Source organism: Colius striatus, chromosome 2, assembly GCF_028858725.1.
Source record: "Colius striatus isolate bColStr4 chromosome 2, bColStr4.1.hap1, whole genome shotgun sequence".
Taxonomy (NCBI): domain Eukaryota; kingdom Metazoa; phylum Chordata; class Aves; order Coliiformes; family Coliidae; genus Colius; species Colius striatus.
Window position 1 is genome coordinate 93,709,451 of NC_084760.1, and position 26,850 is coordinate 93,736,300.

A 26,850-nucleotide genomic window follows, 5' to 3' on the forward strand; every position below is an offset into this window, starting at 1 on the left:
TGTTGTCATATTGATGAGGTGGACAAGTATGGATTTAAGTTAAATATTCTTTTGAGGAAAACATAGGCTTGTGATTGATTACATAAGATTAGTTTTCTTCAAAATTAGGATTGTTTCCTTTGAAAATGTTTATTGTTATTATGGATGTTTAAATATTGCATATAGTATCCCATGTTCCACAGAAAAAAAAAAGAGTCCAAAAGAAGGACACAGTTTCAGTATGCAGTGCTGAATTCTAAGGACAGCATGTGTTACCCGGGTAACACATGGAAAATCTAAACATAAGAAAAAAAAAAATATGTTAGCCAAGACATGGCCTCATGCAGCTGAAAAAAAATTACCATAAACAGACACAAGTATGGAGGGAAAACACAGGTGAGTACAGTGATGAAAAACTTTTTAAATCTTAATGTTTGCCTACAGTACTTTAGTGGGCTTTGTTTTCTTTTCACATCATGTTTTAATTTTCAGTTCCAAACTTTTTAAAAGATAATATAGTACCATAAGAGATGAGTAAAATGGCACCTTTCGTTCAGAAAGTGTTTTGCAAGTTCCTGATCTTTTTTCATTAAGTAGCTTTAGAGATAACAAAAAACTCAATCCCAAACCTCTTTTACCTTGCAATTACATCTCTAATAAGCACAAGATGCTTTATCATATACCTGAACCACATCAGTAGTACATCTTAAAATACTGAGCACACTCATAAATTAGAGATCGGACATACTTAATGGCTGTTGGTACATTTTTAGACAGCATTAAGTAAAACAATCCACAACTAATTCTGACTTAAACAGTCTCCATGTTTGGTTTTTGTTGTGTTTTTTGGGTTTTTTTTTTTTACTTTTGTGACATGGGCCTACTATACTCAGAGTTCTGAGATACAAGATTTAAAAGGATCCTTAACATTTTTTAACCTTTGGTACAAACACAATGCCTTGAGACATTATGGACTTCATAACACAGATTGGTGTTACCTGATTTTCTGTAACAAACAGAGCTTAAAACTCTTCTGTAAACCAAGAAGACAGCACTTCTATGTATTCACATGGCTATACTGAAAGTGTATATTAAATTACAACAAATCAGGCAAACAAAATATTTCCCACTTTTGCTTTGACATAAATTAGATTTTTTCACTTGTATGAGATGGAAAAAAGGCCAGGAGATAAGTAGTAAACATCAAGTAGTAAACAAACAAACAAACAGATTAGTGTACAATGATGAAATCTTCCCAGAAGCTGATGATCTGTGAGAAAAAAAAGTCTGGATTTAAACTGGTTTTGTATATGCTAAACACTGCAATGGACCATAAAAGGGGAGGGAAGAGAAGCAGGCATGGACAGGAAAAAAACATAACAATCCTTTTCCCTTAATACTTTCAACTGTTCTGACTTTGGGTTTGGGGTTTTTTCACCCCCTTAATTTGCTAGAACTAGACAGAAGACTTTAGAAACATAACGTCATTATTTAGCAAAAGTATTATTAGAAACATCACTTGACTGGCTTTGTGGTAGTCTCAAATGCCCTCCTTGTAAAAAAGCAAAAAAAAAAAAATCACATAGAAGTTGCAGTGTATTTGTTTCATTCTGCCACATGTCAAGCAGATGAAGGAAATGAATGCCGAGACACAAATACCGTCAGCCACTGCTTTTCCCAGGCTTGCTCCCTCTCCCAAGCGGGACTGCAGCACATGACTCCTTCCAGCATTCTTCCAAAGCCACAAGCCACACCCAGCATCCCTGGTTCCTTCTTCTGCACTTAAAGAAGTTGTATCTGCTAAGACACTTTGGCTCTTAAGGAAGAACACAGCCTTCCAGATTTGGATATTATTAAAATCTCAAGCAGAAATACAGTAGAACCCCAGACAGGTTTGAGATTTCATATACGTGCCATATGCAAAGGCTAAACCTCAGTAATAGCCCTACTGCATGCTGAGGGGATCGTGCATTCGCATTAGAGCAGGATATTCACCATTGGATGATCTCAGTAATTTGGGCCTCCCAGTGGGCCACAGACTCCTTTTTATCAGCCAGGTCTCTCATCTCTTCTTCCAGCTGGCGGTTATTCATACTCAGCCTCTCAAACATGGTGGTGAGCTGAATGAGAATTTAAACAACTTGTTAAAGATATAAGTTGCTGCAAATCTGTCTCTGTACAGACCCAAAGCCACATGTTCCCATCTCTCACATCATGCATCTGCATTAAAAATCAGTATTTCCCATCATGATAAACATCATGTAACAATAAATGCCAGAGTCTCAGGTTTGACTGTACTGAACGGCCTTTTTTAAGGCACTTAGCTGTACTGAATGGCCTTTTTAAAAGACTTCAACTGCATTTTTACTTTAGTAATTTAGGTTTTCTGAGAATTAATCTCCAAATACCTCTACAACTCTTGTTTCTTTTAGAATGTTCTATATAGAAAAAGAACTACATTAAAAGAGCAAAGCAAGGACACAAAAATTGTTCTAGCTCAGATAAAATGGCTGAATCTCTCCTTTGTTTAGTAACCATGGAGAATGAGAGGCTTAACAGATACAGGCATAAGTCAGTCCTGAGATTCTTCAGGTGTTTCACATACCCCTTTTTTCCATTTTACTTACTTGCAGACAAGGAAATTGAAATTAAATGCACATCTGTAAGTACAATATATTATACCTAGCAATTAACCTTTTGCATTCACACAGCTGTCAGTCATACCTGCCATTCTGCAAGACAAGAGCCACATCTAACCTGAGCTGGTATTGGGAACTAAACGTTCATTATATTAAATTATTACTCAGAAAGTCAAACTGGAACCAGAGATCAGATAGACTTTACAGGAAGACCTACTCAGGAGAATTAATCTCATGTGAACGTCTTCTTTTAGAATTAGAATATATTAACAAATCAAAATGATGAAAAAGGTTCAGTTTTAAATCTATTCTGCTTTTTACTCCTGAGTGCTCCATATCTATCATTTTAAAAGGCTATTATTTAAATATGCCTATTTTTCAAATGTCATTTGACAAGAAAAATACAAAGCTAATAATTTATTTTCTTTTTCTAAATCAAGCCAAGAGAAAAACTATGAAAGTGACTAATCTCTTACTGTTCTTGGACTAAGACTACATGCAAGTATGAGCCTTATACTGGTATGAAAATACACTTCAATTAGAACTCTGACATGCAAACATGCTTACTTTGAAGAATACTGTACTTCCATCATATTTTTAGAAAATTTAATGCATTACAAAAAGAACAGACAAGTTTAGCAAGGCTTGGCTAATCCACAATGAACTCGAATAACCTGCCAAAATGAACAATGAAGAGATAATCTAAATGCATGAAACAATTATTCCTTGCTCAATACACTTCAATTAATATGCCTTATCATTTGTATTTTTAATATCTCAGAGTAACACTTAAGCTCAATGGGTGGGAGGGGCCCTGCTACTTCACAGTAATTGACATGCAAATACGCTCTAAGTAACCACATCATTAACTCTGTATTTTTACATTTGGGTCATACAATGAAACAATCTTTTTGGGTTGATTTTTCTTTTTTGTCTTAAGATACTGTTTAAAATTAATCTTACTAAGCTGTAAGATCATCTCACTCAATTCCTGCAGATAAATACACATATATGCAGAGCTATATATAAGCAGTATGGCTCTATTTTGTCCAATCTGTACATAGCATACAATAGTTATAAACTCATCTAATCAGCACTTACCTTATCAAGTTCATTTGAAAGTTTTTTGTTTTCCTCTGTCAGCAGAGTCTTTTCTCGCTCATACTTCTGTTTGAACTCAGTTTCAAACTCCTCTCTTTCACTTTGGCTAAGGAATAAAATGAAGTAGAATTAGAAAGTTTCTCATTCGAAAACTCATTATGCTATTTACTTAAATACACAAAGATTAATGCACACACTAGTGAAAATGGAAGCACTACATTGGTAATAGGACAGCCTAGTAAAAACAAACAACATATTACACTTCCATTTTAGAACTATGAGACGGTTGGTTGAATTTTATCATGAGACAGCGATCTCTCCTTCAGTATTGAATTAACAGAGCTCCACCGAGCTAATGTTTATCAATCCACTTATGCATATTTTATTCTTCAGATGAATCCTTCAAACGTTGAGCAGGTATAATGCTGCAGTCCCAAGTGTGTGTCAGAGTTTTAAGAAACGCATGGTAAATTCACAGTTCACAGAAACATCATTTTAACTTAGACATTTCCATAATTCCAAGTTTCACACAGAACGACAGGCAAAAAATGACGAGATATGAAACCAGAACATATGGAAGCTAAATTAGAGCACATGGGGCTGGGTCTTTGATGAGAAAAGCTTATACGGACTAGTCTCTGTACAATTTGGAACATCCAGAGGACACATTCAAACTGTTAATTTGAGTACTATATATTTACTATCAGCAAAAACCAGATTGATAATTATACACTCCTAATATTACCAGATTCTAGAGCAGGTTTAGATCATTCTTTTCTGAGAAAGAGTTTTAAAGTTGCTGTTTCCCCCAAACTTTCCCTTGTCCCATGAACGTCATTCAGTACCGGAGAATCCTTGGTTGATTCCGCTTAACATCAACTTTGATCTTGCACAATGGCTATGAGAACCTGAAAAGAAATGAACTTGCAAGTCCTCTCCTTGCAAAAAAACACTAATTTCCTTGAAGTGGTGCACAGCAATGTTTTAGACATGCAACTTGCACCTCACATCCACTATTTCAGGATTCACTACATTTATGTCTTGTATTCACTATTTCACCAATGATTCAGGTAACTGGCACAAAGGTCATCAGTAGGCTGATGGAAGTATATTACAAATGCCACAGATACATTAAATATCCATTCAGCAAATGCCACCGTCCAGTCATAAAAGTTTTAAAAGTGTCCAGTATAAAAGGCTAACTCTGTAAAAATAAAATCCAATGGAAATCTTGTCTTGAGCGTTGCTTTTTTTTTTGTTTTTTGTTTTTTTTTTTTTTTAATCAAAATGTTACATTGTGCAAGAAATAACATCCTCACCTCCTTTTCTGAGATGAACTACTACAACTCTGCCAAATTGAGAGAACACCCTTAAAAGATGAAAAGTGTCGGTGGTTACAGTGAACTCAGTTAAGAGTAATGCTGGTTTGAATTTCCTATTCCTAATTTGAAATTCATTTAGTGCTTCAACTACTCTTTGAAATCTAGTACATCATGTTAGACTGATGGTGAAATTCTATGTTGCTAGGCATCCTTTGAAACATAACACTACATGCTAGTAAAGTAACATACTATCGTTGCTGTTTAAACGCCAAGTTTGAAATTCACCACCACTCCTTTTCTATATCAACAGATTCCATGCACATGATGAGCAGTCTAGGGAAAAGGCAGGAAAAGATTAAAGCATTGGCTGTCAGGGGAATTAGTAACAGGTCCTGCTTCTGTTTGCAAGAAATAGATTCAAAGAAATTTCTCAGATAGTAGACAAAACTATTTTTTAAATTAATTTCTTTTAACTTTTATGGTTTTGTTCATGTTTTTTATTCTGTATTTGTCTAAAGTTTGTTCTTTTAAGGCTTTATGGCTTGAAGCAGGCATAAATGGTGGCTGATTAAGGAAGCTTTGGATTGGTAAATGAGCCCAAGACATTTATAGTTTTCTGTATTTTACTTGCTTAATTTAACTAGTGATTGTCACTAACCCAATAACTCAGATTGCTGTGGCATAATATAGAAAAAAAGATAAATTTTAAACAGAGGAGTATATGAGTATAATCCATCCTACGCAAACATCAACTCAGCAAATACAGAACTGTGACAAGACTCCATAAGCATACCTTGGACAGCCAGGAAGATCAAAATAACACATTTGCTTTGAAGCCTGGCATCCTCCTCTCCCATCAAGCTTTTTTTCTCTCATCTAAAATTTAGCTATGTATATGCTCTTCAAGTTTAAGAAATCACACATGATCCAGCTTTTTATTTATCAGTAAAATAATTGTAGCAAACCACATGGAAGCAATGTGTATTACAGCTTTACAGTATCACTTTGTCACTCCAGCTCTTTATTGCATCTGTACAAAGTGGAGAAATATTGATCTTACTGCTTTGAAAGCAAGAAAAACAGAGCTGAAACAAACCCCATCCTCAGGCTTCTTTACATCACACAGTTTAAAAACAGCAAGCACTTTATAAATCTATCATTTAATGACAGTCTTAAAAGAAATTTCTACCAACACTATTTATTTTACAGAGTTTCTTGCACCTTCTTCTGAAGTACTTTGGACAGACAATTCTAAGAAGTGGAGTATCATGTTACACAGATCATTGGCCTGATACTGTGTTCCTAAGTCCTCAATTTTAATAGCATGCAGTTTATGAGACTTTAGAAAAGGGCAGTCATTTTGTCCAGAAGGATAGTTTCTCTCCCTTGAAGACTTAATGCTGTTGAAACAGCAGAAGAAAGCTTAAATTTGAAGGATAGAAAGAAAAAAATACCTATTTTTTTTAAAAGAAACAGAAACCACCAACACACAATTTACATTGAAAAGTTACACACAGATTTTGACCAAGCTCTTATTGACTCTTGTTTAGAATAACCTACTCTATACTATGATGTAGTAGCCCTTATGAAGTAATGCAACTGCACTCTTTTATCAAAGCGCTTTTTAAAAAACATGCACTAAATATTATTTCTAGATTACTAACAGGGGTGTTTTTTGCCAAATTGTACATGCATACTTCAACTCCACACCCATCCCAAGCATACTGTTGAAATAATTCCACTTATTCCAGCATAAAGCCCCCAGGTGCTTCCTTTTCAACACTTACATTGAACACCTTTGTACTAGAAGACTCACAAAAAAAACCTTTTCATGTCTGTTTACAAACGGTAAAAACAAAAAGTAGAAACAATAAAATCCCCATTCTTTTAAGAAACTTTTAAGAAAAACTACCAAATATTTAGAGTCAAGTAGCAACTTCTTCCATTCCTAATATTTCAGCTTCCCTTCTAAATCTCTGTGACTCACTACAGAAGTCAATCTTTCACACCTTGAACAGTGGACTCCTCCATTTCGGTGGAGTTCTTGTAATACTGCATAAGATTCTGTAGATCTGTTTAACAAAATGAAGGTAAGATCAGATCTTCATTAATCACTCATCATGTCCTTGGACACCCGACTTCATACGATGCTGAATACTGACTATGTGACATTTCTGCTCACCTTTCAAAATATTCTTATACCAACACTTGAAATACATACAAACACACATGGCTATGTCTGCACTCAGTTTAGACTTGCATCCAGTTCTTTTGTTTACAGAGAGAAACTAGATTGAAAGATGATTTATGAACTAGCTAGCATGAAGCAGATCAGCATTGTTGGGCCAGTTGTTATTTCACTAGAGGGACATCTAGTTAGAACTTTTGCAGCTGTACAACAGTAGAGTGGTTCTGGCAAGTCTTTAAGAAGTTTTAGTCTTGTCAGTGTTTGGAGGTCGCATCTTTAGCAACAGTTTAGCCTCAAAAAAGAGGTATTAAAGATTCTTTATTGAATATTCCTCCTCCTGAGACACTACTGGACTGTCTTGACATTAAAGGAGTATCATACCATCACCTTTATATACTACAAGATAGCACAGACTTTTATGCATTCGTAACTCACAGGTCAGCAGGACCATTGAGTTCTGCTACAATGAAAACATGCTGCTCATGCAAGTTTTACCTCTAAACCTCGAACAAAGCAGCAAACTACTGTGCTAGTATGTCCAGCCTATGAATAGCTGCATTCTAGGAAGAAACAGTTCATCCAATGCATTCTAGGCTGTATGATCTATACTTCCCATGCTAGAAACAATTTCCCAGAGAAGCAGCGTTTTCACCTCTATTTGCGTAAGCTCTTTTGAAAAATTCCGTGTTTCATTTACTACTTATATTTAACAACTCACTAGTTTGACTAAGCTTTCAGCAGGTACCTCTACATGCTTTTTTCTACCATACCATTTTGCTACAGCAGCAAAAAGAAGCATCTGTGTTAGCATCTATAAAGTAATCTGATTTTTTTTTTAATGAATGAAAATGAATACATTAAACTTTATGATTATTTTTGTTACTGCACTATCCAACAGGAAAAACTTGTTTTTATTGATGAATACCTCAAGGAACACTCTCAAGGCCAGTTATAAGCTCTACCACGTGTCTCTGACAAATTACCCTGTCAGAAGAGATAAAGCAGCTTATGCCTACAGTAGTCTGATGTCTGATGTTAACACTGGATGGAACTCACCATGGATTACCCTTAGTCTGCATTAAGTGATTGTTCCTGAGCTGGCAGAAATGTGTAAGCAAAGGGTGATCACACATTAGTTTTGCATCAAAAGATGAAAATACCAAATGGGTAAAAAACAAAAAGTCACAAAATTTTAAACTGCAACATAAGCTTCAGGGTTCAACTCACCCCCAAGCTGCAAGTCTGCAACTCAAGTTCAATACTTTGGAGTGGTCAGCCAGTGCAAGACTCATGGTGGCAAACTAACTGTCTCAGTACAGGGATGTATATTTCTTTGTTACATTTTATTTTTAAAGGTGACTGTTTTCAACCCCAGCATGAGTTCAGCCAAAACGCACCTCTGCACTACAATTATGGAAGTGATAGCGTGTTTGGAAACATACTAGGACACTTCAAAAGATATTTTGAGTTAAAAGTAAATTCCATGCAATACTCACTTTTCTCTTCTGGTTTTCTCTAACTTGTCTTTCAAAATCATGATCTCCTTCTTGAGGGCAAGCTGCTGGCTTTCTGCGTCCCGCAGTTCTTTCTTCAGAGTTTTTATTTCATTAGCATGCATCATTTCACGTTTAGATAGTTCCTCTTCATAGAAAACACTTTTCTTTTCCAGGTCTGCCTTTAATTTAGTGATCTCTTGCTGATGCTCTATACTGCTTACCCCAGGCGAGCGACCAACCTGTTTTTGCTAAAATAAACAGCCCCAAGGTTAGCACTCAAGAGCACTGAAAATGATGCTTAGTAGCAACTCAATATCTGTAAATCTATGCTTAGAAAATATCCCATTACAGATCGGAGGTAAACACATCTCTCTCCATTTCTTTGAAAATTTGTTAAGAGCATAAATCTGAACTGTACTGTTTATCATTTTGTGATTTAAATTCAGTAATAGTTTTCAAGACATTGAAAATATCTTCATCACTTTAAACATCTCTGGCAACATTCTGACTTCTCTTTGATGCAGTCAGAAATTGACCGCAAATAAGAAGATTTTTATGCCCCCGCTCACACAACTGACAGCAACAAGTTCAAGTGACTTTCAGGAGTGCGTAATAAGACTATGACAACAGTCAACATATTTTAAAGCACAAATAATTTGTGGAAAAACTACACTAAGACAAGAAGAGGCTTAACTGGAGGATAAAATCTAGCTACAGAAACGCTAGATGAATCACATCAGTCAGGAGGGAAATCTGACCTATTTTACTTGGACTGACCATTTACGTGATAGCTGATTAATAGGAAAAACAAGCTTTAAACAATAAGAGTAATTACTTCACTCTTCGAAGCTGCATAGCTCTCTTAGTGAGGTCTTCTGGCATTTCAATAGTCTTTACACATTGCTTCAGGATACATACACATTTGCACCAAACGTTGCACTCACTCAACTCAATGTCTTGCCATGACATAGAGAAGGAGCAGTGTAAGGTTCAAAATGAGGTAGTGTCATGATATGCACTGAAATCCAAGTATGGAAATACTTTTTAAGGTAAACATATGCATAACTTGCTTTTGATTTTTTTCTGTTTTTTTTGTGGTTTTTTTTTTTTTTCAGTTTAGATTTCTTGATATGTAATTAAAGGGAGTCTATGAAAAAAAATTACTTATTATAAACATTGTGTTCTGAGAAAGTGCTGGTAACTGGGAAACCTACGTCCTTACAGTGACTGATATATTTAGGAGGATTACAGATATTTTGTTAATTATACCTCCACTCTTACCATGAGTTATTAAAATCCTTACAGTCACCCTTAACTAAATATTGTTTTGGGTAATTTTCTTTTTCTGATAGATGAATAGACATTAAGAGCTAAATGTCATTGTCAAACATTCAGATCAGCTAAATTTCCACCATGACAAATTCTATGAGAGAGCTGGGCCTTGCTGTTAGTGTCAGCAGAACACTGCAAAAACCCCTAAACACATGAGCCAGATATGTGCTGCTACCGCATTGCTTTCTCTAACTCATCAAAACGGCCATCTGTTTTGATCTAAGAGTAAAATCCTCCCCTTAGGATGCAGGATGGTAAATTGGAGAAAAGATGCCATTTTAACAGGAGATGGTTTGGATAAAGAAATATTATGGTTTGGATAAAGAAATACTTAAAGAAAAAAAAAAAAGTCCAGGTAGTTTAACTACTGAACTTCATTGTTACTGCCCAAACTGCTGAATTGCTTATATATATATATATTTACCAATATCAAGTTTAGCACATATCAAGTTTAGCCTTTGTAACATTATCTATCAGGTACACAAAACGTTTTTAGTGGTATTTCACAACTGTTTCCACAATAAAAGTTACTATTAAGACCTTAAGACAGATAGTGCAGTAAAATAGTATTGTAGAGTGTCGTACAGAACTAGACCAATATCATCAACAGAAAATATACTCTGAACTGATGTAAGCACAAATTCCAAATAGATGTTCTCCTACATGCCTGTTTCGAGTGGACAAAGGGTGCAACTGAGACGTAACATATCTCCTGGCACACAGATAGTTAGATGTTGTTTAATGCAGCCAGGATGTGGTTTTTGCCCTCTTGGCTGTCAGGCTGTTGACTCACTGAGCCTGATTTTTTAAAAAAAATCCACATACATGACATGCTGGGTTGCCTTTGTCTACACATTTACTGACAGGTTTGCAGAACCCCAGCAGGTTAGTGCTGCAGCACTTGGCTCAACAGAAGGCACACTGACTTCTTTCCCCATAGGCTCTGCTTCATCCCTGAGCTCACTGACCTTATTCTTTAACTACAGCCTCTACTTCTTTCCTAAGGAAGTCACACCCATTCCTCTGCAGTTTCTAGAGTCTTCTGGATGCGAGTTACAGTGGCACAGTGAGCTGAATGTAATAATTAGGTGCACATCTTGGTCTGCAGTTTTCTTACTTCTCACTCGAGTTCCTTTAGAACCTCCCTGGCAAGGCCACCAGTCCAAGCGACTTCACAACTGATTCACTTGCAAGCTCTAATGCATCCTGAGCATCATCCTCAGACTGACACATCTCATCTGACCAACCTGCTGCAAGGAACGCGTGCTGTGTGACAATCTCCCCTGCTGAAGCAGTAAAGCCTGACACACTTAAGACTCACTGAGCATTTCTGTCACAGCTCTATTGACTCAGAAATTACCTGTTTCATCCTTGCCAACAAGCAGCCCCCTGGTTTCCTGAGGTGGCATTCTGCTTTTGATTTAAAGAACATCCAACAATCGCTCTGAGCATCCTTTCAAAAGCACTTTCTAATTTCTCTTTATTTTGCCCTCAACATCCCATTTACATTTAGCCTGCCATAATTTATAGGTTTTTATACTCTCATTTGGATAAACTTTTTTTTTTCCTTTAAACATTGACCTTTTCTCTATGATAGCCTCCTGAACTTAACTAAGGAGCCATGCAGAGCTTTTAGTGAATGGATAATGCAGTATCTCGACAATGGCACATGATCCAAAGTGTGCTCACTGTACTGTGAAAAATCACAAAGAAAGCTACAAGACCCTTTTTCCTCTTCTGATAAATGTGCCCTGCTATAAATCAGCATATTATTTATTCTCAGTGAATCACCAGCAAATTCTGTCGCTTCATAAACTGCCATGCAAACTCTTTGCTGATGGTGAAGATTCATAAAAGCAGAATAAATATATCTTAATTTTCAGGTAATAATATGAATTTAAAACAGTACAAACTCTACAAATTCAAACTTCATACTGAATAATTTACGTTCATTTTACAAAAGAAGGCAAAATAAAAGAATGTTTGCACAACCCCCCACACACATTTTCTGTGTTGTGACTTAATGCTGACAAATGTCCCACAGAATTCCACTTAAAAAGAATTGTTATTGATGTTAATTAAGACCAGAATAGGCTTAATCTGACATTTTGTACAAAAAAAGTATAGAATTATCCTACTGAACAAAACATTGAGAACAGGATTTTCTTGTAAATAAACAGCAATCTTTATGTAGAAATGAAAACTCTCTTATTCAATTTCTGAGAAAGTCTAATTTCTTCAGAGCACCCTATAAAATTCTAAATCATAGAATAAAGTAACAGTTAAATCTCTTGGCTTACTGAAATTTCTGCTCCTAAAAACAAATAAATACGTGTGTGATCAAGCTCATCTACATAAACAAAGTCCTCATGCTCAATGCTGTTCTTGTGCAAAAATGCCTCTGTTTCTGAGAGGCAAAATAAATCAAATCTTTTCCTTCACAGGTACATCTGTTGACATCTAATGTGGAGGAAACCATCTTTCTTTTGACTGACATGCTGGGGAACAACACAGTACACAAAACAACTATATATTAAACCTGCACAGGTTTATGTTAAAATACTCAACCAATCTATACTAAAAAGATTTAAAAAATAAAGCTTTTAAGAGGAAAAGTTAAACAAAGTAATAATGGAAGTAATGTGGTAAGAAATTATCATATAGTAACAAATACTTTGGTGAACTGGCCTGAAAAGTGCATTAGGTAAATGTTAATTTTTCTGGACAATAACGTGATGCAAGCTTGCACTAATATTCAGCATCAACTGAAGTGACAAACTGACAATATCCTTTTGTCCTACACCTGAAAGCAATCAAACAGATGCAAGTTCTAGTTGACTATTAAGTTTGCAGGTGTTAATATCAAAACAGACTAACCTTTAGCCCTTCTACTTCACTTTCCAACTGTTTAGAGTACTGTTCACTCCTCTCTCGCAATTTCCTGTCTTTGGATGCCTCAGCAGCTGCGGCTTCAGCTTGGACTTCCAGCTACAAAAGTACATACGTTTTTAATAGGTAGGATTCTTAAACCTTTTTTTTTTTCAAAATCTATTGACGGTTTTCAATATAAGAAAGAAATCTTCAGCACTAAACTAGATGTTTCAAATTCTTAGAAAACAAAATTGGTACCATTTGAAACAACAATCAAGAGTTAAAGATTTATAGATAACACGAAAAAATTACTTTGTCAAGAAAACCTTACATGGAACTACTATTTCATAGATTCTAAACAGTGTTCTCACCACTTACTTCTTTTTTAAGTCTCTCTGTTCTGCGTAACTCTTGCCTTAAACTTTCTACTTTTTGCATCACCACTTCCATTTCTTCCTCCTTATCTCGGAGCTGGCGGGCAAGCTTTTGTTTTTGAGAGTGCAAGTCTGTCAGTCGCTCGTTCATCTCTGAGAACTCCTGCATTGCCAATTTCCGCTGGCTGTGTGCATCTTTCAGCTCTTTGGCTTGGGATTTTAATCTGTCACTAGACTCTGCCAGTTCCTACAGTTTAAAAAAAGAATTAAGTAATAAGCCTAGAAAGCTACAAGGCCAATTTGGATACGCATCTAGAACCTTCTTCAGAGTGAAGAGAAACTACATATTCATTTCATATCACGAATGCATCTACAATAGAGATTGTACACCTCTGTAAATAAGGGAAGATGCCAGGTTTTACACTGCTAGAGTTAGTAAAACTGCATAAACAAGTAGAAATTTACTCTATTATTGTAGGTTAAACACAAAGACTTTCAAGCACTTGCACTGATGTATCAAAATATTTTGCTTTCTTAATTAAAAAAAGTGTAAAGATCATAGCTTTTCAAGAACTCCTTAAATGGATATACTTATCTCAACTGCTAAATGATGTTTAAAAGTTTCTGGATTAATGGAATAGAAAACTTCGCCGTACAAAAATGACTACTTTAGAAGTTTTGAAAATGGATGTGCAATAGTGAGTGCAATTTCCACACACTGTACCATAATATCAAATATTACAGAAAGTTGCAGGCAACAAAACACTCCAGTGATTAACAGTAATATATGATAATTATTCTTTGAAAAGTACCCACATGAAACAACACTGCTAGTGCCATAATAAACTTACAGCACAATACCTTCACAAAGCTTGCTGTGTCCTAGATCTGTGCTACTACACTACGAATGAGGGACCACAACAGTTTGAACAGTTTAATGACGTTCAGCCAAATGAGCAGAATAAAGAAGCAATGAAAAGTGGGTCTGAGGATGAAAAGAAGAGTGGCAGCAAGAATTAACAATTGTCACTGTTGACATCTGTACAAATTTAAAGACATTTTCTAAGGTTGTTAAAAAGAGGTCCTGATCACTGCAAGTTGTTTCAGAAGAGAGATCGTCTTTCTTGAACAAATTAGCAGCTTTCAATGTTTTAAGAGCCTCAAGGGTTAAAAGAAATAACATTAAATAAAGGTGGCACACTGAGTGTGGACTCCAACATACATAGGAACAGGCTAATATATTTCATAACTAATTACAGGTTGATTTAACCATGAATACAAAAAAGAACCATGAAAGACAGTGTGTTATAAATAAGAAAGCAAGAAATCAGGGAGACAGAGAAGAAGAAATAAACCCCAGAAGTCTTTAACTGTAGTTATTTCAAGTTAATTTTCAGTCTTCATATTTGGGCAATTTTTCATATCTCTCTTCCGGAAACACTTCTGTGACACAGCCTTAATACCATATTGTTAACATTTTTTCCCTGCTACAGTTTCACCCATGCTTCAGATTAAATTACTTGTCTGGAATCACTCTTCTAACCACTATCATGATCATCTTAATCTGAAGCTACAAAACTTTCTTTGCAGACTCCACGTGTTTTGTAACATGGAGCTGTTAATCTGGAAGCACATCACCTAGGGCCACCCAGCAGTCATATACACAATGCATTAAATAATGTCCTTGTCTTCAAAAAAGAGGTAGAAAGCAAAGTAGGTCATGCTACACATTTGTTATCTGCTCATTAATTTTACAATTGAAAGTTACTCCAAGCAAAATGAAGGAAAAAAAAAATAGTTTTTAGGGTTTAGAACAGTTGCTGACAAGATGCTTTTACCTTATTAAGATCTTCCCTTTCTTGCTTCAGCGTTCTGACCTGTTTCTCAAAAGCCTTTATTTGTCTAGAAGCATCATCCAACTCTCGCCTTGTAGTGCTGGCCTCCTCAAGTTGCTGTTCTAGCTGACCAGAATCTAGAAAAAGCAGTAGACTTCTAAATATGTTAAGGGGGAAAAAAATCTGTTATTCTAGAATAACATAGTCTAGCTGCTTGAAGTCCTTTCACTATTTGTGCTGGTTTCCATTTAATCACAAAATAATGCAACTGTTACCCAGTTTAGAACAGGGAGTAGGTTGTTTCAACTGCCATTATCTGCCTTTAATGGAAAATAATAAAAGGTCACAGCTTGCTGCAAACACCACAGAAAACGATAATAACTTGTCTTTTCACATTATAATAATCATGCACTAAACATAATCCTGTAAAGTATGCTTTAACGTGACCCATGCATTTGACTTTTATGCACTACAATTTAATATATAATGCACCCTTTATTACGCTGTAATTATAAATAGGCTCCCTCCCCATCCCAGAAAGAAACAGTAAAAGTAATGGGTCACTCCAGAGCTGGTAAGCGCTCTCCTGTTGATACACTTGAAATTAACTTCAGACGATTTTACTTATTTCTAGTGTGAAACCCACTTGTGTTTATGTGATCTGCTTTATTACTACCATAAATACAGAAAAACTACTACAGTCAGTTTCTTACTGACTGTCAGATACACAATGACAGTACATTTCTACACCACAGCAAAATAATGTCATATGAACATGCACAAGTACTAAAACAGGAAAAGTTAAAAAATTCTATCTAGCATGTGGGTTTTTTTCCCTCCTAGTCCTTCATTTTAAAACAAGAATTTAAAGCAAGATATACACAGAGGTAGGTTGAAATCAGCTTCTAGTTCTATGAAATCACTGGACGTTTTGCCTTTGGATTTTAGTTGTGACAGCCCTTCAGACCACATGTACTTACTCACAGAATAGGAACACATCTATACTCTTAATAAGGGCCCTTTACTACATTTTCACGAATGCAACCCTAAGAGACTGGCTCTTGGGAGAAATTAAATATAAAATAACATATGTTTCTAAGAGCTGCAATTTCTGAAGCACAAGAACTTTATAAGCAAATGAATGCCAAAATGAATAGCAAATATTCACTATTGTTTTAATTAATTGACTCTTGTTTAAAAATTTAGAGGAATACATTTAAAATAGGAGAGATGTAGCTCAAAGCCAGAAATTATTAACTGCATCTCTTCCTCTGAAGTCACCAGCAAAAAGAAAATTTATCTATAGCTCTGCTGAGCCAAGATAAATCTCTCTTCCGTGCATGAAATACTTTGTTCCACAGCTCTGTTTTCTTCTTCCATTGCTGCCCTCTACATATTTGGCAATATTAAAGATTCCTCAGAGTTTTCTCCTATGTAACTTAGCGAACAAAAATTATAACTTTGACCTCAAAAATTGAAAGCATATGCTAGCTTGTCATTTCCTGGAAAACTAGATAGAAAAGAAAAATGTATTTTTCTAAGGTGCCCCTGGTGACATTCCTGAATTTGACACAATTTCATGTTCTTTTTTTATTAGCTTTTTAAGCAGGTGTTTACTCTTAAAGCTCCAGAAGAGGCAGTAAAACCAGTTAAAGAATATAAACGAAAGCTAGTTGTGACACATGCATAGTAAATTGTAATTTTCCATGTAACCACCCTAGTTGTTGCTAGCATTTTAGGTAATATATGCAAACACTCACTGTAGGATGTTATTACATTACATTTAATTGCCCAAGAAATGAGCCCAAAGCATAAAGTTCAGCTCTGCACCTGAACTGAATCTGCTTAAAGTTTATCAGGTCTAGATGTGGGAATTTTAAATTTTTTAAATTTGGATATTTTATAGGTCATCCAGAAAACTTGTAACTAGCTCCCCTAAATTTGGAAGCATTCAGGCTCAGTGAACAGGACAGGGGGTAATGAGATGGAACTGGAACACAAAAAGTCCCATTTAAACATAAGGAAAAACTATTTCCCTGTTCAGGTGAGGGAGCCCTGGCACAGGCTGCCCAGGGGGGTTGTGGAGTCTCCTTCCTTGGAGGTCTTCGAGACCCACCTGGACATGTTCCTATGCGACCTGATCTAGGTGAACCTGCTTCTGCAGGGAGGTTGGACTAGATGATCTCTAAAGGTCCCTTCCAAACCTCTACCATTCTATGATTGTATTATCATATGGTTTGTGCCCGTATTCTGAAATTGGTTTAGTTTTAAATCTCTCCCACAAATAAAACCAATCTCAACAAAAAAAAAAAAAAAAATCAGGAAAATACAACATTTTTTTCCCCAATTTTATCAAATTAGCTTTAGTTACAACTTTTTTATTACTTTAGTTCCTACTCAATGTACAAATGAACATCTTCTAACTGATTGCTGTATTCTTCAGACCAGATAAGGCATTCAAGTATACACTGGGAAAGTTACGTGGTGACTGTAGACTGATTAAATGACTCAATGTCTTTGATCATATTATTCACCTCCCTCTCCCCTCCCCAAGTATATATTCCATATGTATTTTTATAATTTTCTGTGTGAAGTAGACAATTCTTCACACAGTTATGGGGAAACCTTCTCAGTATTAATGGTCTTCAACAGACATTGACTTTTGGGGGTTGTAAAGAAAGGCAGCATGACACCAATTAAGGAAATTTTAAATTTGAAAAGGAATATCACCTGTTTTGGGAACAGTCTCACACTTTTTTTATATGTTTTCACTAACAAAGGAAGAGAATAATATCTTCAGCAATGAACTGAAATCTAAGTTATAGCTCAATAGTCAAGCATAAAATACAATTTAAAGCTGACTCTGATACTTTTCTATGAAAAGTTGGTCCCATTCAAATGCTTATGGATGATGCTTTGCAGTGGTCCCAAAAAGCCAAAACAGGAGCTGAGGACCGCTGCAGAACAGAGATTTCTGATCATGTTGTCTCTTTTCTCATTACAGCAGCAAGTGGAGTGACATTTGGCTGAAGAGAAGCTTTTGTCCTGATGGAGCACCAATATGCATCGCACAAATCAGAGTGATCCGCCCTGAACTAGCTAAGCCACGTTCACACACACAGATAATGCTTATGGTACAATACAAAACTGCTGCATCATGCCAGAGCAGCTGTCCAACTGTATATCTATAATAGACATTTTTTCAGAGCAGACAATTTTTAGCAGTATATAACCTATGGACTGCAGTCTGCAAGTCACACATAGCATATCTCTGTCCTGTAACGTAGCAGCAGACTCTAAACACATCAACTAAAATGTCTGGAAGATAAGTTCAAGTTGTTATTTCTGTGGGTGTCACTGCTGACATTCCTGACACTTTCAGAAACTGAATGAAGTCCTGAGACTTTTCTAGTACTTTCCTAGTCCTTATACCTAACAGTCTCTATTGTTAATTTGTCCAAATAAATAAATAAATAAATAAATCTGTACTTTCTTTCTCTTTGAAGACGTGTCTGCTCCCAAGATCCTATTTTGAAGAAACCGTTATGGAGCAGGATAGCAGAAATCCTATGCTGTAAATTGCTACAAGAGAAAATTCCCTTTAACTTAATTTGGAGTATCTAATCAAGAATACTGAATATTAGTATTAGTAGCTTGACTTTAAAGTAGTTTAAAAAGATATTAGCTAAACAGACAGAAAATTGGTTCACTAACAGCTATATTCAACATGGTAGTTCAACAGAAGCTCTCCATCTGGAAGCTCTTAAAACATGAATTGCCAGTATCTGGGAGAGTGCAGCAGGAAAAAGATGGATTTGGGTATTGGATTTGAGTCTTTCCCTAAATGTCTCTAGTAGCCTCTGTAAAGACACGGGATAGTGGCCTAAGTAGATCCTTGCTTTTTAACTAGTTTAGGAGTTCTAACGAAAGGCAGCATGACATTAATTAATGAAATTCAGCATTTCATCTGCACTGATTTAAAAAATACTTTTCAAACTTAAAGTACTGAGATACTTCATAGTCAAATTTTTAGCTATCATATAAAATCTTCATGAACTCCCTGAAGCAAAAGAATTAAATGGAAAATAAATAAATGTTCCATTTTGTAAGAAATGACAGCTTATTGACAGCAGAGTTGAGAAGTGCTTCTTCCCACTCATCTCCCTTTCCTTGCATGCTCCTATTGCCCACCTTGCTCTAATTTATCTTATCATAAGCTGATCAAATCCCTTGTACCTAGATAGTTCTTTCTGTGTTTAATTCAGTGACTTAAAGTCAAGAGAGAGACTGGGGCATGTGCAGAGAGCCACACAGCCGTTAGCAAGACCCATTTTGGTGGCAAGAGTTTTGTTTAGTCAGTTCCACTGCTCATGGAACTGCAGCCTTACAGCCCATACAGTCCCATCTCATGGAAGACACCCTTCACTACTACTTGCCACTTGGAAAAGTCACTAACACTGTATTTTGATGCACTCAGTCCACCTTCCAGATTAACTCACACTTTTCTAATACTACTGTTCCAAGAAAATACTCAGAAAACATGCCTCCAGTTTGAAAAAGCTTCTACTCTGCACCCAGTTACAATGCACTAAGCAACAGCTCTGTGCTTTCAAAGAAAATATAAATACAACCAAAATTGTGATCACATCTCACAAATTTGTACCTCCAAAAGAAAATCCAACAGAAAATGAGATTGAAAAATACCTGTTGATTCTTAGATCATGACAAAACATCTTTCCAAATATTTTTAGACCTATTAAAACTGCCTATAGGCTTCTCCTTTCATGTTTACTCATATAAGCATGAATCATCACTTTCCTTCCTTCCAGTTTATTAGCTATGTACCTGTATACCAGAGTGCAGAACTGTACAAAGCAAAGAATGCTAAGGTATGCTAAAGCAACTGTGACTTCTGAAAGGACTGCAGTGACTTTTGATACTGCCAAAGATAACCAAACAAGTGCTACATTCACTCTAGCAGCATGTATTGCAAAACGGAAATTAGTCATGGTTTCACAGATTATCAAGTAGAGACTGGTTCACATCCATGTAAATTAGCAACACCACAATCCAAAACCAAGGGACCTTTACTACCAATATTAATAGCAGAAGGCATTGAAATCTTCCTTTTCTCTTGCAACCAGAATGACTGAAGTACTGAAAAACAAGTTTAATCTGTAGAAAACATTAAGCTACCAATGAAGAACGAAGGGTTAAATGAGAAGCAAAAACAGACTGGAAGATTCCTTAGGAAAGCAAAGCAAAACTAGCACCACAGTAGCAGAAAATAAAATTGTCAAAGTGTTGTTTCCTGTTATAATCTTTGCATTAATAATTATAACATACCTGTTACCTGTTTCTTCAACTTTTCAATTTCTTCTTTCAAACTTTTAATTTCTAAATCTTTGCTTGCTGTTATTGGGCCATCCACTGTTGAATACTGCAGAGCTTGGACTGTCTGGGTGGACTCTAGAACAAGATGGGAGAGAGAGGGATAAATTATATGCCTGACATCTGAGGAGGTTAAAAAAGATATTACTAATAAATTAAGAGATATCAAAACACTCTCCACTGAGGATTCTACAATTTGTTACTTCTAACTAGCAGGTGTTATTTTTCTTCAGTCATTGTCAAGCAACTGGACAAGCTAAGTTCTCAGAGCTTTTAAGAGTTAAATCCTTATGCCATAGAAACCACCAAGGCATGGTGTGAACAAAGATGGTAAGTTATATGAAGTTGTGCACACAGGGTATTTCAGGCATAAGTAGTTAACAGAAGTTTAATTTGTGAATGGAAATAGTGAAGAGAATTCTTCTCTGCTAGAAATCACTCCAAGAGGTATATTTTTTTCCACAGTACAAACCACAGAACAGTTTGCAGCTTTGTTAAGTATATTAAAAAGGGACTGAATGATTTTTTATTTTTGTTTAAAGAATATACCTTGCAGTTTTCTACTAAGTTCAAGCTTTTCCTGTTCTAAACGTCTTATTCTTCTCTCATAAGCTTCTGTCGCTAAACTGTCTTCCAAAGTTCTTTGAATGCTGGCATCAAGGTCCATGGAGGGTGGTCCAGCTGTCAGTCTTAGACAGCTGCGGTCTGAAAGCACACTGGGGAAAAAAAATTAAGCAGTATTGGACTTCAAAAACAGGCTGTGTTTAGAATCATTTTAAGAAATATCAACCAATAGGTATTTAAATTGTTAATTACTATGTAATTTATTTTGCAGTCAAATAATACCTTTTTAGCGTGTGCTCAATAAGAATTGAATTGATTTTTACATAACACAACTAATCTTATCAATTCATTTTTAGTTACATAAAAGCAACTGGACTGCTGATTAAAAATTACCATTATGTACAGTCCACATTAGCCAGATAGCCAAAAGCAACAATCTAGACAGGTAATAAGAGTACAGTAACAGTTTCTTTTAAAATAACTAATCAAGTTTCCGCAAATACTTTAAAGACAACCAACACAACAAATGGTGTGAAATTATCACATGACAGCTAGGGCACATTCATATCAGAGATGCCATGGCCTTGATTGTGTGGATACTCATGTACACATACTGTTACTTATGCAAATAATCCTTTTGAAGTCTACAGGACACGTCACGTAACCAGTATTAAGCACATGTGTTTGCAGAAACATAGCCCTGGTTTTCAAGTGGTTGTAAACATTCTTTATTTTCATAAATGATCAAGGACCATACATGGACTCCTCGTTAATGTTTAATTTAGCAATAGAAATGATCATGATAAATGATACATTAATGTCTAACAGCAAAAAGAGTAACAAAACTAGAAATAAAATTGTTTGTAAAGTCTAATACATTAAGTTCTCTCTGGATCCATACACACGCTCTTCACATTGTCATATGCGGTTTTGGCTTCATATATTGTCTGAAAACCACTGTTCTCAACAAAACTCCTCTGAATACAGGTGGTGATCTTTAAAGTCACACAAATTTTGCCTGCAACGAGCTCACTCTTTTGGACAGAGCATTTTAGATGATCATGTAGTCATTTCCTCAATAAACCACATACTTTGTTACCTGTTTGCCGCTGGCTTTGGAGACAGAAACTTAATTATTTTAATTGTCCTACAAACAATTTTGGAACTCAACTTACCAGCTACTTGTGTAGGTGAAACCCACAAATGGTAAATGATGGCCAGAAAATGCAGTATGTGAGGGTGGAGGCATTGTTTCCTAGAAGAATAGAAGGACAGTTGAGTAAGTAATATCCTACTAGGCTTTAAAAGATTTTTGAGTTTAACCAATGTAAATTCTTACTGATAATTTCATAGCAACTATATTCACAGACATCCTTCTCTACAGTCCAAATTTGAAATAAAACCTAAATCTATTTATATTAGCATGCAATACACAAAAATACAGCATGCTGGCATAAAAATGCTTTTCTAATTAAATGGACTATCACTGGAGGAAAGCAGAATATTACATACATTAAAAGCCTACACATTCCTCCTTATTTCCAAGGAGCTCTTAGCTCAACAAGTATCACTTTTTGTCCCCTCCTATACTCCTCTCTGCCAATTGGTCAGCAGTAGTTCTTCCTGCCTGTAGAACTACCAACCCCACTTCTGAGCAGGCAATCTCTATTTGTAGAGAACAATAGTCAGACATTTACTAGAAAGAAACAATACAACAGAGTTTTCTAATCCTGTTAATGCTTTGACCATTTCTTCCTTCATTGCTCCTTTTTCCCACCAGACAAAGAACTACAAACCAAATATCTGAGCTTCTCCTAACGCTAAAGTAACCATTAGAAGTAATAATAATATTCTTAAATAGCCCGTTAAAAGTTTCCTGTTTAACCACAATATGTAAAGTTTAGGTGGTTATATTCATGATGGCCTTAATGGTCATCAAAAGAAATTTCCCAAGATAAAGATTGTCACAAAATTGTCAGAAAAAGGTAACATCATAATTTCTTTCTAAATCCAAACAAAAAAAAGAAGAAAGGAATCCGTTGTACATTTTTAAACATAAAGCTCAGCAAGAGAGAGCAGGGAATGAGACTACATTCAAAAGAAATACTCCTTTTCAGTGATGGAGTCAGCTATATTACACCAAAATACTGACCTTACACCAAAATACTGACCTTTCAGCAGACTAAAATCTTCACATCAAAAGAGTTTCCAGAGTAAAAAGCAACACCAATGACATGGCTAGACTGCCTAAGCACATTAAGTTTACATTGTTGGGTATTTTGGAAAGTAATGACATTAATAAATTACACAGCCTTAACTTTCCACTAATCAATAATACAAATATAAATTATTACACACTATAGTTAGAAAAAGTAGAATTGTTCTCCTTTATATCTTAACGTTTCACAGATTCAAGTTTCAAAACCATCTTTACAAATAATTTAGAAAAGATCAAACGCATAATTGTGTGATTTTTAACAGCCCAAATGACTATTTTCAGTTACCACGTGGGTAACTGAATGTTGGTTTTAAAATATTTTATGTATTGGTAATGATGTAAGATTCGGAAAAAGAATTTTATTTATTTGGCAGAGATCAAAATATGTATTTCCTGCTACTTGTGTGAATTCAACTGTATAACCACACTGACAAAATCGTAACTGAATCTATCATGCCCATCAGTAAAGCTACTAAATCAAACAGGTAAAAGCTAAACTCTAGCAGAACTCAGGATGCCTGAACAACGCAGTTTTATTCTTTATGTGTAGTTTTAACATACTGTTTTAGTTTCATTATTATGTATATAATTTTTTTCCATGGGCCCACAGCCTCTTTCAAAGTTCAGACAGAACGGTAATGGTCACGGCTTTTCAACATTGCCTTTTATCTTCAGCACTGGGCATTCATCATTGGCTGTATGCCTTTCAAACTTTGCAAAGAATTTAAAAGAAATTTAAAAAGCCTCATCAGCTTATCTGTGGTACTGACTTCCACATCACTTCTACTCGCACTTCATATACAAGTACGTGAACTTTCCTCACAAGGTCTGTATGAAAGATGGTAGAGAAGATACTGTCAAGTTACATATGAAAACTTGAGGGGAAGCAATATAAAATTCCACGTTGACCAGTTGAATAAAAAATATAAGATATTCTCAGTCATACAATGCCTCAAGATAGGTTTCCATCAGAGATGGTAAGTGCAAAAAGAAATGGTAAAAATATAGCCTTAGTTTAAAGAAAATAACTACTTTCACATGTTTCAAATGAGGAAACTAAAAATGAAGTTCCAGAAACTAGGCTTCAACTTGAACAGTTCAGTACTATTGCTTTGCACTCCCAAAAGTCTAAAGCAAATTAAGACGCAGATTCTGTTTTCACATCCGAGCCCAATAACTCATCACAGGAGCACTTTTTCTTCAGCTGCAGCTCTCTGCTTATTTACAATGGGAAAATGACAGATTAAGCATTAAAAAAAGAAGATCCCTGGCCTAGCCCATATTAGAATGTGTGAATAACCTCCAAAAGTTGTTTCAGCTTTACAACTATGGCTTCACAGAGTCTGGCTACACACAGCATCTGTTCTAGCCACTCAATCCAGACAGCTGATCCTGGACAAAATAATATGCAAACAGATATCTGAAGATGGTATAAAAGAGTTTTAAGACTAAAATACTTCAGTTGTGAGGGAAGATGGGCAATACCAGATTCAAGTGAGAAAATACAGACGTTAAAATTAAAAACATGCAAGTTGTCCTATGCAGTTAGACTGATTTGTTTAATTTGCATACATGAAAGGACTCTCAGACCTAATGCTCCACACCACATATTTTTACCACTGGATTTTATCTAGCCAAAATGTTTTCTACATTTTACTGTGCAGTTGGAGGAAAAGTAATACAAATAATCATCCTGCCTGTGTCAATTCATGCTGCTATTGCTTATCTGCAGGTCGAGGAAGCTCAACTGAGATATAAAGGCAGTTCAGAAAACAAATGCAAAAATGGTGAAAATGCTTCACCTCACATGTAAACAGCAGGTTTCTGCACCTTTCAAAAACCACAGGCATATAAAAAAGTATTTCCAAGGAGACATAACAATGCATTCCTCTGATCATCTCTCAAAGATCCTATTCAAAAACATGGAAACACTAAATTTGTTACCAATCAATAGCTGGGAAATTTAGGAGAAATGTTACAGACAAAGCTCATCTTAAGTCAGAAAACAAGCTGGAAAAATGTTAGTGTGAATAAACTGAATGGAATCTGACAGAGATATGAGCAATTAGAGCACCTACAATAAAATGCATTATGCAAACTTTGTACAAGTTTCAACAATGCTCTGCTAGAAATACTGTATCTTGCAGGCTATCTACATGTAAATATATTCTTTATAAGACACAGACACTAAGAACTTTTAACTACAAATAACAGATACATGTGTTAGTTAAATGCATGTAAAGTTACAAGGAATTTACAAAATTGAGCTGAAGTTTTCCTCACACACAGATGTTTGGACAGTCACCCTGTAAACTATGAATGTATTCCTCTCAGTTCTTCAAAGCAACACTTTGTTGTTTATACAGAACATTGCAAACACACTGAAATAGTTTTGTCAAAATGTTAATCCTATACTTACGGAATTTTTTAAGCAATCATCATCCACATCAAAGTTTGATGTATCAGTGGGGCTGCTGACTTCTGGGATGTAAGGTGCCTCGCAGTTTCTAATGTTGTCCCAGTCAATTCCAGCAAAAAATGGATGGTTCTTAAAGTCTTCTATCCCGTTTTGTCCAAGTCGATGCTCTCTGCTACAAATGAGCCTTCGGATTAGGTCCTTTGCACTTTCAGAGACATCTGTCACTTGAGTAGGAAATTGAAACCTCTCCTTAAGAATTAAAATAAGAGAAAAATAGTTTATTACCAAGAAAAAGTTGGAGAAAAAAAAAAAAACACCCTTCTTAGTGAAAAACATTATGTAAAAAAAGAAATGTGCAAATACTTCAATTCTTACATATATGCAATAAGGTTTCTAGGACAAAAAAGACTTCTCCAAACACAAAAACTACTGAAATTGTTCTGTCTCCTAAGTTTTTCTTCTTTATTTAAATTTCGCTTACACTGCTGAATTCTACAGCTACCTCCATGTGGAAGAACATTCAAGAATTGGCATAAGCCAAACAGTGAAAGTAACAAGAAAGTAAGAAGAAAGTAATACAAAAAGTTACGTAATGTGGGCAACATTTAATCCATAGAGTGAACTAACAGCCATGCTTCCAAATCCAGATTTTTAAACTGCTTTATCCTAAAGCAAAGGCATCTGCAATCCATAACCATAAACCTACTATATGGAAACATATTTTTTTATTCTACATTTGCAAACAATAACATAATTAGTACATAAAATTTCATTTCTAAATGAGACTTCAAGTTACCCTATTACTTATTAAACATTAGCTTAGAGAGAGACAGAATGAGAAAGTGCACTAACTTTGTGGTTCATTATTTTCCCATAGGTCTCCACCAAGGACTCAGCATAAAAGGGCGTTTCTCCATAAAGCATTTCATACATGCAAACTCCTAAGGACCACCAGTCACACTCGGGCCCATACTTCCCTTTTCCATCTTCCATGGCCTGCAAGATTTCTGGAGAGATGTAGTCTGGTGTTCCAACTGCCACTGAAGACTGGACCTGTAGAAGTCACATTTCCAGGATTAAAATCAACTTCTATTGTTACTGACACCACTATTTGTGGCACT

The 26,850-nt window shown here is 35.6% G+C and overlaps 1 protein-coding gene across 5 annotated transcripts in view; it reads right to left on the reverse strand.

Moving 5' to 3' along the window:
• Positions 1-26,850, reverse strand: part of CDC42BPA (CDC42 binding protein kinase alpha) — a 177,644-nt gene that overhangs the window by 52,980 nt on the left and 97,814 nt on the right. For 4 of the 5 annotated variants that reach the window (XM_061991530.1, XM_061991529.1, XM_061991533.1 and 1 more), the window contains exons 8-18: positions 26,582-26,782; positions 25,730-25,978; positions 22,268-22,347; positions 21,078-21,244; positions 20,484-20,606; positions 15,141-15,274; positions 13,307-13,549; positions 12,935-13,045; positions 8,726-8,973; positions 3,720-3,825; positions 1,975-2,099 (exon numbers count right to left, since the gene is read on the reverse strand). In XM_061991530.1, the coding sequence (XP_061847514.1) occupies positions 1,975-2,099; positions 3,720-3,825; positions 8,726-8,973; positions 12,935-13,045; positions 13,307-13,549; positions 15,141-15,274; positions 20,484-20,606; positions 21,078-21,244; positions 22,268-22,347; positions 25,730-25,978; positions 26,582-26,782 (1,787 nt within the window). The remainder of the gene's footprint in view (positions 1-1,974; positions 2,100-3,719; positions 3,826-8,725; positions 8,974-12,934; positions 13,046-13,306; positions 13,550-15,140; positions 15,275-20,483; positions 20,607-21,077; positions 21,245-22,267; positions 22,348-25,729; positions 25,979-26,581; positions 26,783-26,850) is intronic. The other variant, XM_061991531.1, reaches the window with a different exon arrangement.